The sequence below is a fragment of the Epinephelus fuscoguttatus genome, linkage group LG19, assembly GCF_011397635.1.
Source record: "Epinephelus fuscoguttatus linkage group LG19, E.fuscoguttatus.final_Chr_v1".
Lineage (NCBI taxonomy): Eukaryota > Metazoa > Chordata > Actinopteri > Perciformes > Serranidae > Epinephelus > Epinephelus fuscoguttatus.
The window spans coordinates 15,477,342-15,490,074 of NC_064770.1; the positions used below are offsets into that span (position 1 = coordinate 15,477,342).

Below are 12,733 nucleotides of genomic sequence, written 5' to 3' on the forward strand. Positions count from 1 at the left end.
TGAAACAAAGTTGCACACCTTGATCACTAGAGTGAAGTATAGTCGTCATTACAAACTCTCTCATGCCAACTGTCAAAACTGCACCGAGAGTTAAGGCAGACATAAAAATCTCGCACTTCAACTTCCGGAGAAGACCTTTAAAAAACAATAATACGTTTAGAAAAATAAAATTTTCAAGAGACACAGAAGTAGTAGTTGTTTTACGCGAATAAATAAACTCACGGGAGATCAGCGCTAACAGGAATGGCTAAACAATTCAAGAGAGTAGAATGTATTGCACTTCCGGTTTCGTTATAAAACCTAGTATGGCACTTAAAGAAGCCTTAAAAGAAGACATAAAGAAAACACCATTAAACGCGTAAGTCAGTCACATTTTTTCCCTTTTATTTAAGTGGTCACGACTAGCATGTCATGTGATCCGTGTCATATGACCTCTGAATGAATTTTAAATTTTAAATTGAACATTTTCCCCCAGTGCATTTTATACCCTTTTATTTATTCTTATAAGCCTTAAAACAAGTTATTAGCAAGATGTGTAACCCCTACAATATACCCTATTGTAAAAATATTATATTTCACCTGCGGTATAAAAATATTGAAGTCCATAAAAAATACAATATTTCTTTACATGTTCTCACCAACAGGTTTTCAAAAATCCCCTATATGTTATGATTTTTTTAAATAAACAGTTTGGTTTTGAGTCTATGGTTTTACAGTACTAATTAAGCAAGTGTTTTGTATTGATAAACAGCCCAAGACTGTTTCAGTGTTTGTGTTGTATGAGGGACAGTGACTAGAAAGGGACAAAACAAGATAAATGTAAATTCACATTTCCTTAAATGAATTCAGATTTCACAGACACACATATGTACAGATCAGATTAAAGGAGAAAAGGAAAAACTGTTTATTTTGATATCATAATGTTGCTCACTTTAAAACAACCACATCACATTGAGAAACAAGAGAATGGAAAAATAAAATAAAAATAAAGACAGAATAAGCATCAGAGTCCATACATGTCTTCCCATGGTTGTTTTCTTCTGACCCAGGTGGAAAGGGGAGGTGGACAGAGAGCGAAGGAAGGAGGACAGTGTTGGCTGCAGAGCCTCGTCCAGTTGTCCCACTATTTGGGCAGGTCAGAGATCAAAGTTTCACACAGTTTTTATATACAAACCGCAGCCCAGATGACACACACACAGCAATATTTATTCATACCGGGGCCCATCTGAAAACCTTTGTATATCAAATCCTGTATCTTCACTTAAACTGTAAATGAAATTAGATGCTGACTAGAAACATTTAGAAATTGTCGTTGACTCTGAGAAAAGAGAGACCAAGTGAATATCTGTGGTAGAAAGACTTCAGAAAGTTTGTGTGGTGACCATTTTTACACATATGTCAGTCATACAGCCTGGTTTTAGGCTTGTGCATCGGATATAAACAGTAGAAACAGGACAGAGCGGAGCTACGCATACACTGGACGTTAGATTAGAAAAATAGCTCTTACAACAGATCCATGTCATACAATTAAAAACATGACAATAGAAAAGCGTTAACATACAAAAGGGAATCTGTGAGCACTGAGAAATCCCAAATGAGTCAACAGTATTGGACTTTAAATTAAATTTTTTGATTTCTTAACATGGTGTCAGTTCACAATGGATCCAGTTCAAATGTGTGATACATGGAGGTTGGGTCCTGTATTTCAGACAAATTAGAGGTAGCTTTGCCCTTTAAAGATTCATTTTTAAGTTTACTCAAACATGACAAGTGTGGTGTGAAATAACCACACACGTACACTCACTTGCTCATGGATTTAACACAATTACAGACAAAAAAAATTTGGTGCTTATAACCTGGTCATACATAAAGTGATACTCCACCTCTGAATATTTTCAGTATTTGTCTGTTTATTATTGATTCACTCTCTTTAAAATATTACTAAGCATATGGTGGGCAGAATAGAAGCACATCATGATACATAAATGATCTGAGAACTTTCTATGGGCATTTTTATTCATTTTTTAGACCTTGAATAATTGCCACAATCAGAAACATGAAGTAAAGTGATCACATCTGCTGTTCTCTCTCAAGCTTTCAAGAGGTGAGCGATGTTAAAACCCATAAAATTTCAGTATGTGGTAACTTAAAGGGTAACTTCTGCATTTTTCAACCTCATGTCTCCGTGGCTAATGGGAACAACAATTTTTGGCCCAGGATTAAGTGAGGTAACAGTGAAATAGGCTGCAATACAATTCATGTGGGCAATTGAGCACCATCAATTTACATCTACTAAAAGTGCTTGTTTTTGCCACTGACAGGCTGAGTGTGTCACTTGTGTCTGACAACATTATGGAAAGGATCCCAACAGAGATAGACCTTCTTGTTAAAGAGTAAGATCCTTTTTGTTTCATGGGAAACAGACCAGAAATTGCTATTGTGAAATCCACCAGACTCCATTTTTAATAAACAGTCATTTTACCTTCATAAAACACACTACATTCAAAATCAGCAGAAACAAAATAAAACAATCATCACTCTGGTTTAGTTGAATTAAACCCTTAATTCACCCAGTAAAATGTGAAAATATCCTGGCTCTATAAACGCTAAAATTATTGTTTCTATAAAAATGGAATCTGGTGTGCTTGCCAATGGTGATTTTGGGTCCGTTTCTGGTTAAACAAAAATGGCCTTACCCTTTAATAAAAACAATTGTCTCTGTTAGTATCCTTTCCATAATTTGTCAAACATTTAGAATAATAATCTGAGCTTGTCAGTGGCAAAAAAAGCACTTTCAGAGGACCTGAAGAATTCACAGTGCCCCATTTGCCCACAGGAAATTCATTGCAGCCTGTTTCATGGCTTTTTGCTCCAATTGTCTCACTCAGTAGTGGACCAATTTCAAAACTCTTGTTCCCATTAGTCACTTAGACAGAAAACAGGGGAATATAGGATCCAAGTTGGAAAGTGTCAAAGTTACCCTTTAACACAGCTCTGATACAGTGTAAGGAGAGTGTAAAGTAGGCTGATTGCAATAAGATAAAATTATCAAACAGCATGCCTTGTGCTCAGACAGGTAATTTAAATGCCTTGTAGGAATGGCAAACTCTGCCACTAACAGTGACAGCTGCTGTACAGAGAATGTGAATCCATAGAATGGCTACTGCTAAAAAAATGTCCACCATAAATGGCATTAAAGATGAATTTAACTCCATGAAAACATTAAGAATTACAACTTTAGAGGAAGAGTGTGTAGGACTTAAGGGCATCCGTTGGCAGAAATGGAATATAACAGTCATAACTACATTTTCATTAGTTTATAATCACCTGAAAATAATAATCGTGTTTTCTTTAGCTCAAAATTAAACCCCTTATATCTACATGGGGAGCCGGGATCCTCTTCTATGGAGCCCACCATGTCTGCAGTGCCATGTTTCTACAGAAGCCCAAACACTGGCTCTAGAGAGGGCCTTTACCTGAAGGCCACCATATATTCTCCAACACCTTTGGAGGGGTGAGGGGAGGCATATTCAGTTAGTTGCAATCTGCAGCCTCACCACTAGATACCACTCAATGCTACACACTTCTCCTTAAAGTATTTGATACAAGGCAGAGTATCACTTTAAACCTGTCATTCCTTCTTTCCACTACTAGATGGCAGTGCATGCACATTTAATCACAAGGCTAAATACTACATATGCTGCAAATCAGATAGTGTAACATATACCACACACATTTAAAGACTTTCAAGTGCTTTGAATGGGTCTTTGTTGAAAATGTGCCCAAGAGAGTTTATATGTGTGTGAGTGTGATTGTTGTGGTTATTATTACCCTCTTTAAAGGAACATTTAGCTCTGTGCAGAAGCATTAAGGTAGAGGCAGGACTGGTCTTACAGGGGTATTTGGTCATGTTGACCTTGTTGGCCCCTCCACTCTCATTATAAGCAAAGAGACAGTAGTGGCGTCCGTGGCCTGCTCTGTCAGTAGATCATTCCTCAGCTGTTCATAAGGGCTGACTCCTAAAACACAACTGCCTCTCTGTGCTCTCTTTAATCCACCTTTACTATTCACCTTTGAAGGTGAAGCGGAACAAAGATCTTTGCTCACTCTTGTGTTTGATTTCATGGAAGTATCTTTCATTCAGCTCTCGTCCTCACTCGTCCCCACACATTAACAGCACACACCCACACTCCTCATCTCTGTAGAGTTTTTCAGATTTTAACCATTTGACAAAACACCTTCCCTCCTCCCTTTCTCCCTTTCTCTCTCACTCTCTCTCTTTCTCTCAGTAACTCCCCCGACTGTTCTCCTCTGTTGTTTCCTTGATTTTGTCCCCCTCTTCCTCCTCCTCCTCCTCTTCCTCCTGTGCTGCTTGGATCTGCTTTGCCGTCTCTCTCACGCTGGAAAACTTGTCTGACTGCTCGGTGGTCGCCGTCTCTTGGTGATCTGAGGGGACAAAGACTGACGTGAAAACAAGCAGGGAAATCACAACACAAAGTTTTTCCTTTTGGAAATTGTAACCATTGATATCACTGTATCATAACTATCATATGGAGTGTCTTTGGTTTGGATTAAAAAATAAATAAATGCAAAAATCTCCCTGCTGTGGGGCGTTGGTGGCTTAGTGGTAGAGCAGGCACCCCATGTACAAGGCTGTTGCCGCAGTGGCCCGGGTTTGACTCCAGCCTGTGGCCCCTTGCTGCATGTCACTCCCTCTCTCTCTCCCCCTTTCACGCTTGTCTGTCCTATCAAATAAAGGCTAAAAATACCCCCAAAAATATCTCTAAAAAAAAAAATCTCCCTGCTTCAAGCCATTTCTTTTCATCTTCCATGATAGTAAACTGAATATTTTTGAGTTTTGGACTGCAGGTCAGACACTGACACTATTTTCTGACATTCTATAGACCAGGTATACCCGTCAGTGAACAGATGCACGCTTCCTTCTCGTGATATGGTTGGTGGGTATATATCGGTAAAAAGAAAATAGTTCCTACATGAAACTGCTCCCAGCAAGGTCTGTGGATTATCTTGAGTAACCGGGTCATGATTTCTGGAAAGAGACATTGCTGATGAGTTTTCTCAAATGTATTTTTTGGGTGCTTTGAGCACCACAGCAGAGTACCATCTACTTCCATTATATTTGAGAGAAGGCAGACATCTCTACAGCCGATATCTCCAACACTCGGCAACACACACCAAAACAATCTAGACTGATAAACACTACTCCAGGTGAGAGGAAAAATATGTGTTTTTGATTTGGGGGTGAGCTGTCCCTTTAAAGACAGAGGTTGTGTAATACTATCCAAGACATTTGTTTCTTGTAAGTATTATTTTTTGGGGCATTTTTTGCCTTTAATGGACAGGACAGTTGAGTGTGAAGCAGGGAGAGAGAGGGGGGATGACATGCAGCAAGGGGCCACAGGCTGGACTCAAACCCGGGCCGCTGCGGCAACAGCCTTGTACATGGGGCGCTCTGCCCCTTCTTGTAAGTATATTGAGAAGCATATGGACTAATGTATAATTAGTTCAAGAATGTGCAAGTATTTGAGATGGGTCGTATATAGTATTTGTAAAAAAAAAGTAATATTTCTGTTAATTTTACATGAATTTAATGTTTATGTGTTCCTTTATACGATGCAAAGCCACTTCAGAAATTCAGAAGCACGCAGGATGAGACTGTGCTAATTCTTGAAGACTTTATCGACTTTATCGTTGTACAGCACGAGCTTTCCGCCAAATGTCAATCTTGTGATGAACAGATACCTGATTAAATACTTTGTTTTCCTTGATGTGTCTTCTGTCTGCAGTAACACAAGCTGAGCCCAAACCATGTCACTCGACTGGAAGAACAAATGAACTGTAATCAAAGGACCCAATCAGGATCTTTCGACATCCCATTTTGTGTTTCAGCAGGCTTCCACAAAGGGATTTATTGAGAGAGCCTGTCATCTGTGCCGACAGAGTAATAACTCTGAATGAAATGCCACTGTTCTCATGTGGTATAATGGAGATTAAAAACCAATAACTTTGCAGCATAAAACAAAATAATAAGGGAGTGTATATGCAAAAGAAGTTCACTTCAGCTTGAGATTTGTGTACTTCTTCTTAGTTTTGTTGGAGATCAAACTTCCACGGATATTTTGTTGCCGCACATAACTCAAACAGTCAAAAGTTTTTATTCTCTAAATATAAAATAAGAGTTGCAGCAGAGAGCAGGGGCAGCACAAACTGCCTGCACTCTGTGTGCTTCCTGTCTGGCCTCTCTCGCTGCTCAAGGTGTTGTGTCCAGACCTCTGGTCAGCTGCAGTGACAGATTTTGGGTGAGAGACAGAGGGTTAATATGACACTGAGTCTGTCTGTCACTACACAGAGCTTCATCTGTGCTGCTGGTCAGCCCGCAGAGGGGCTTACGTTACCCTGAAAACTTCAGTGGGCTTTGAGAAGAGCAGCACTGTTCCACTGGGAACAAACAGGGGTTTATATTGCATTTGTTATGGGAGCAAATGAGGTCAGAGCAGGTTAAAGGTTGTGGTTTTGCTTGCCCTTTTACATCTGCCTGCTACTTTCTTTTCTGTTTTTCCAAATCTTTAAATTCTAAACTTGATTGTTTATGACTTGGAAACTTGTTGTTGTCTCAAATAGTTAAACAAAGACATAAAAAATAGACTTTTCTAAAGTTTGTAATTTTGTAAAGCTTCTAGTCTGGTAGATTGTTTGAAATGTCAGGCGATACCAATGTAATGTAAAACATCTATACTTTATAAACTCTAAACTTGAGAGAGTAAAGTAAAAGTAGATTTTGACCGAGCATATTGAGGCTTAAGTTTTGTTGTCATACATTATCTAACGTTTCAAGTCTGTAAAATATGTTTCCTTGAAGTAGGAACGGTCACACTTCTTAGAATGCTGTTTGATATACTGACCATGAGTGATATAGCCTAAGCTTTTGGTGACTGGCTGAACAGATGAACCAATGCAGCACCTTTGTTAAAAAAACAGGGCTGTGGCTGAAATCATTCATTCAATCACTACTCCCTACTCACTATCTGTGGAGTTCTATGTAGAGGACTATATAGTGAGCTTATCAGCAACATGAAAAACACTTTGGACACTACTTGGGTAATTTCCTCTGCACTGTTAATGACATCATTGCTGTGGCACAATTAAAATGGGCCAGTCAACATCAGCTGGTGAACTATCCATAATAAATACCAACATGCCTCTCTGTAAATTAATACATGATATTATACTCTGCATATTTTCATGAATTGATAAATACAAAGTACTTGACACACTGCTCTGCTGACATCCCTCTTTCTCCTCAGACAAATATAATTTGCCTCATCCTTGTCACTCCCTGAAAAGATTACAGACAATCCATATTTCTCAAGTGCTTGTGTGACATTGATGTAATTTTTGCTACTTAGACTAGGATTTAAAAACAAAAAAAATTATAGCCCATTAAGTTTTAACTTAGTGGCACTGTCATTAGCAATCACTGCACAGTGCAGGACTAGCTAAGGTTAGCGAGCTGGGTCACTGGTACATAGTGCTTGGTTAGTTACCATCAGTTGTACACTACTTTTTTCAATGCATTGTGAGATATTTTGAATCCACTATATAGTGCAGAATAATTCTCACTACATATTTGGATAGCACTGCAAAACTGTGGACTACAGTGATTTCAGACACAGCCCAGTAGATTAAAGCAGTAGATTGTTGTTGTATGTCACACAGGAGTTTCATTGCTATACCACCCGCCAGCCAGTTTATGTTACTTCAGCGGCCTTATTGGCAGTGTGAATGTAAAAAAGCCCCAAGGAGTAGGACTATGTAGTTCATGGGGGTAGCTCCCAACTGGATAGTTCCTCTTTGTGAGTTCCAGAACTCGTTAGTCCAAAAACGCCTTTTCATTGTACAAGACATTTGTTTTGTCAACAACAATAACTCTCTAAAATACCTTAGTAAAAGCACAGTAGCAACCCTTATTTCTGGCATCAAAATCAGATTAAAGTTTAAGTAGCATTGTGTAGGAGAACTGCAGATTGCAAGCAGCCTAAACTTCTCCCATGTGCCATGCATGAACTCCCAGTTAGGACTCCTACATGGACCTGGTGATTTAAACAGCCACTGAATAAAGAAGTATCAGGTTACACATCAGGGTTTCTCCAGTGCTGCTCAAGTCATTGCAGATGAGCCACAACCCAGCAGCTGCTAATGTGTGCTGACCTTTTTTATGCCTCTGCATCAGTGATAGCTGTGGCCAGAGGCATTATGTTTGCCGGTCACCCATTCATCTGTTTCTACGTACATACATGCATACGTTTGAACGGATATTGTCGTAAATGCAATTTTAGAGAATACCTTGAGAGAATTTCCTTAAATTTGGCTCAAACATGCACTTGGACACAATGCTGAACTGATAAAATTTGGTGGTCATAAGTCCAAGGTCAAGGTCAGAGTGACCTTACAAAACATGTTTTGGGCCAAAACTGAAGAATTGCTCTTCATGCTAATTATGCCAACATTTCACAGAAATGTGCATCAGTCTAACATGATGAAGTGACAACATTTTATATTCAAAAGGTCACCTTCACCGTGACATTGTAATGTTCTACAAAAACACTTTTCTGGCCATTACTCAACTTCATATCTCCAGAAGAGAAGGGGAGACATTTGGTCAGATACTGAATTGATGACACTAATCTTGGGTGCCCACCTTGAAACTGTGTCGATTGTGAAGCTCTTCTGTGCTACCAGATACAAGATGTGTATGAAGCATCCCTGTTTTCTCAGACATGGATGTAATCTGGGGCGTCGGTGGCTTAGTGGTAGAGCAGGTGCCCCATGTACAAGGCTGTTGCCGGAGCGGCCCAGGTTCGAATCCAGCCTGTGGCCCTTTGCTGCATGTCATCCCCTCTCTCTCCCCCCTTCACACTTACCTGTCCTGTCCATTAAAAGCAAAATGGCTCAAAAAATATCTCTAAAAAAAAAAAAAAAAAGACATGGATGTAAACTCTAAGTGCAACTCGGTTTGCGGAGGTATGTAACCGCAATGTGATAACTCTCTCTCTCTGATAACTTTAGCTCCAGGCGTTCAGGAGGAGCTAAATTATCCACAAAGGTTTCTTTCTTTCCAGAACAAATGGACCAAGTGATTTAAACCGGTAAAAACAATGATGAGAGCAGTTTAGCATTTTTCGGGTTTTTCCGATAGTGCTTGTCTCGGAGGGGCTGCGCAACTATGGTGGCCGATGTGAAAAAGCAAAAGGCCCTATCTAGAGCCAGCGTTTGGGTTGTCCGTTCTGGGCTACTGTAGAAGCATGGTGATTCAACATGGCACACTCCGTGGACGAGGCCCCGTTCCCAATGTGATATAAACGACTCATTCTACGGTAACAAAAACACAATGGTTTTTGTTTTTAGGTCATTATACACTAATGAAACCATACTTATGTTCTACACTGAACCTTTACGTTTCTTTTCCTCATATTTATCTAGATTGCAGCTGCCCTGGAAATTTCTCAATTACACAATTTACCTTATCTTCAGTATTCATAAGCTGATAAGAAAAACACACACCACCAAACCAAAGGTCTCGAAAATAAAGGCACTGGGCAGCTGTTTTGTTTAAAGCAGTGTTCAAATGCCACAGTGTCTATTTGTCTTTAGAAAAACAATAACAACAACAACAACAACAACAGTGTTGTCCTTGCTGCCACCATGTGCAGTGTTGCTGTTGTGTTCCCAGCCAGTTGACAGAGAGCCTCCCTCTCACCAGCAGCTTTGGTGGGAGATGTGTCCTCTCCCTCCTCTCCCTGCCAGTGGTCCTCATCCTCCTCCCCTTCACAAGGGTCTTCCAAAGGGGGGTAGACACCTAGGTGCTGCATATGTGCCTCGGCCATCTTCTGCACAGCTACACACAGGTAAACACAGCACACACACACACACACAGAGACAGGAAGACGGCCACACAAACACATGGACACAGGGATAGAGGGATATGTTGTTTTGGTTTTACCACGCTTCAACACTGTCACTTTTTATCAAGCCTCACAGGGGTTTTTGAATACATGCCAGACAGGCAGGAAGCCAATTAAACACATGCACTGACAGACAGACAGACAGGCAGGCAACTGCAAAACGGTATCCCACACTGCTTTTTTTTTTCTTTTTACAGGAGAGCCTCCGCTGTTGTTTTCTATGCTTTCTCTCACCCTGTTCTCCCATCTGTTTGTTTGTACCCTCGTCTCCCCTCCACTGCCCGCCCTCCTCAGCGCTCTCGCTCGGCAGTGCTGACTCACACTCTTCCCTCTCCCTCCCTACACACTCTCCTCTCTTTTGTGATATTACCTAAACTCCCCCTCTCACTTCCTCTGGGTCACCTTGACTCTATCTCTCTCTCCCTTTCACACCCTCAGATACACAGAGTGCCACTGTGGTAGGTCACTTATTCTAGCTTAAGGTGGGTTATGTAATTACTCTGAGGTAGCTTTCTCTTCCGCTCTCTGGTGAAGGGCAGATTTCTGGTGCAGGAACGAGGCTTCCTAACTCATTATATCATCACTCGACATGCAACACACACCCAGAAATCCCCATTAAATGAAGCTCTGCCGATAAGCTTAGAAATGTCTCCTTTAATGACGACATGCAACAAACAGGAAGCTGCATGCATTAAGACACAAAAGAAAGTACATGTTTGTGTTCATATATGTATTTCTGTCTTGCGCATGTGTGTTCGTGTCTATGTGTGTGTGTGTGTGTGTGTGTGTGTGTGTGCCACAGCTGTATACACAACTGACTGTAATCCTGGATGATCCAGACTTTCCTAGACTCACACTCAGTGTCTCACAGCTGTCACACTCTAATCTCTCTCTTACTCCCTTTCTCTGTATCTGTCACACACAAGTATACAGATCCTGTTGTACAGTAAGAGCAGAAACACATGGAAACATGCCTGTGCATATCACACATGCAGAGAAAAAAAAGAAAAGAAATAAAGGCTATTAATGCATATCTACCCATCTGTCACATGCATTTGTTTTCCTTTGTCCGCTATCATGAATCATGGAAAGCAAGGAGGAAGTTGACTGCAGCGAAGCACGGTAAAACAAAAAAGGACTTAAAACACAAGGATGAACCACAACACACAACCACCACCTGTAGTAGTAATACTGCTCACACCTACCTCTGAGTGATGGAGGCTGGTACACGTTTGGATTGACGCGTTTTGGTTTGAGCACTCCGTTCTCTCCTACGACCCACTGTGGACAAAGAGAGAGAAACATTACACCCCAATTTCTATACAAAATTCTCTTTAAAATCCCTTCAAGACATGTTTTATTTACTGATAAGGCTTTTCCACAGAAAAGTTAAATTAGTTGTTATTTGTTGTTTGTTTAAGTCTACCCCTTCTCCCTTATTGAAAAATCCAGAAGCTATGAAGATACAAATGTTCATTTCAAAAGTTTAACTGCTGGACACACAGGTGGATGTCTCCTACTTCATTATGTGCACTGGACATTTGAAGGCTGTGGTGTCACAATTTTTCTTTGTTTCTTTTTTTTTTTTTTTTTTTACTTAGGAAGGTTCCTTAATGACATTACAATGAAGTGTCTACTTTGCAAGGCAAGGCAAGGCAATTTTATTTATATAGCACCATTCATACACAAGGCAACAAAAGCTAAAAGCAAGAAAAACAGTGCAATGCATTTAAAAAGCAAACATAAAGCAAAAGCAACAGCAGACAAATATAAAAACAATAGCTACAGATTATCCTAACAATAAGTTACATATCTAGTTCACTGGTAAGCTGAAGTAAATAGTAATGTTTTAAGCCCTGATTTAAATGAGTTGACAGTTTCAGCCGACCTCAGATATTCTGGAAGCCATGATAACAGCTGCTTTAATTCTCTAAATGCTAAGAAAAGGTGCTCCTGTGCCTCCTTTCTTAGAGTATGCTGGGCCATCCTTTAAAAAAGGATGCTGTCCCACAGTTCCTCACAGCAGCAACATTTAAAACAATGCACCATGCGGCCAATCAAACAAACAACCAGCAACCTCAGGAATGAAATAATATTTTCCTCCAAGTTGAGTCTGCATGAACCTACACAGTAAGATCACATGGGGTAAAGGATCTAAGATGCACTTTTAGTAGTCCATCTTGAGGACATTATAGTTTCACCAAGGCAGACCACGTCAATAACATCTGCCTTCGCTTAATTACATATGTGTAAGTGCATTTGGATTCTCTCAGCACTGTGTTTGTCTGGTCCTATGTCCTTATGAATTCTTCGTCACATCTTTCTTTAAACTCATGACATTGTCCATTGTGGTCAAGGTATAAAGTGTTTCAGGAAAGACATAGGATGTCATTTTTTTTTATGTTTTACTATTCGACTGTGGCTCAAGTTACCACATCAAGCTTGTGTAAGTTGCATTGAACCACGATTGGCTCCGACCTGGTTACTGATGTCACAAAATCCTGGCTGTTGGTACACTTATCAGCTTTAACTCGAGTACAGAGAAACTTTAACCCTTCAGCAGAATGTCAAAATATCCAGCTGATGTAGCAAAAAGCAAAACAACAAGCATGTTTAGGTGGAGGGGGTCTTTAACAAACAACTTTATCACTTACAGAAGGCCTATGTCTTTGTTCCAAATCTACACAAAAGAAGACGTGGTGAGGCAATTTAATGTTGTAACACATTTCATACACAGCAGCACGGTTGCA

The 12,733-nt window shown here is 40.1% G+C and overlaps 1 protein-coding gene across 2 annotated transcripts in view; it reads right to left on the bottom strand.

Annotated features, from left to right (window-relative positions):
- Nucleotides 1–880: 880 nt before the first annotated feature.
- ppp1r1b (protein phosphatase 1, regulatory (inhibitor) subunit 1B) overlaps nucleotides 881–12,733 on the bottom strand; it is a 31,158-nt gene continuing 19,305 nt past the window's right edge. For both annotated transcript variants that reach the window (XM_049561249.1, XM_049561248.1), the window contains exons 3-5: nucleotides 11,189–11,264; nucleotides 9,779–9,916; nucleotides 881–4,446 (exon numbers count right to left, since the gene is read on the bottom strand). In XM_049561249.1, the coding sequence (XP_049417206.1) occupies nucleotides 4,286–4,446; nucleotides 9,779–9,916; nucleotides 11,189–11,264 (375 nt within the window). In that variant the 3' untranslated portion in view covers nucleotides 881–4,285. The remainder of the gene's footprint in view (nucleotides 4,447–9,778; nucleotides 9,917–11,188; nucleotides 11,265–12,733) is intronic.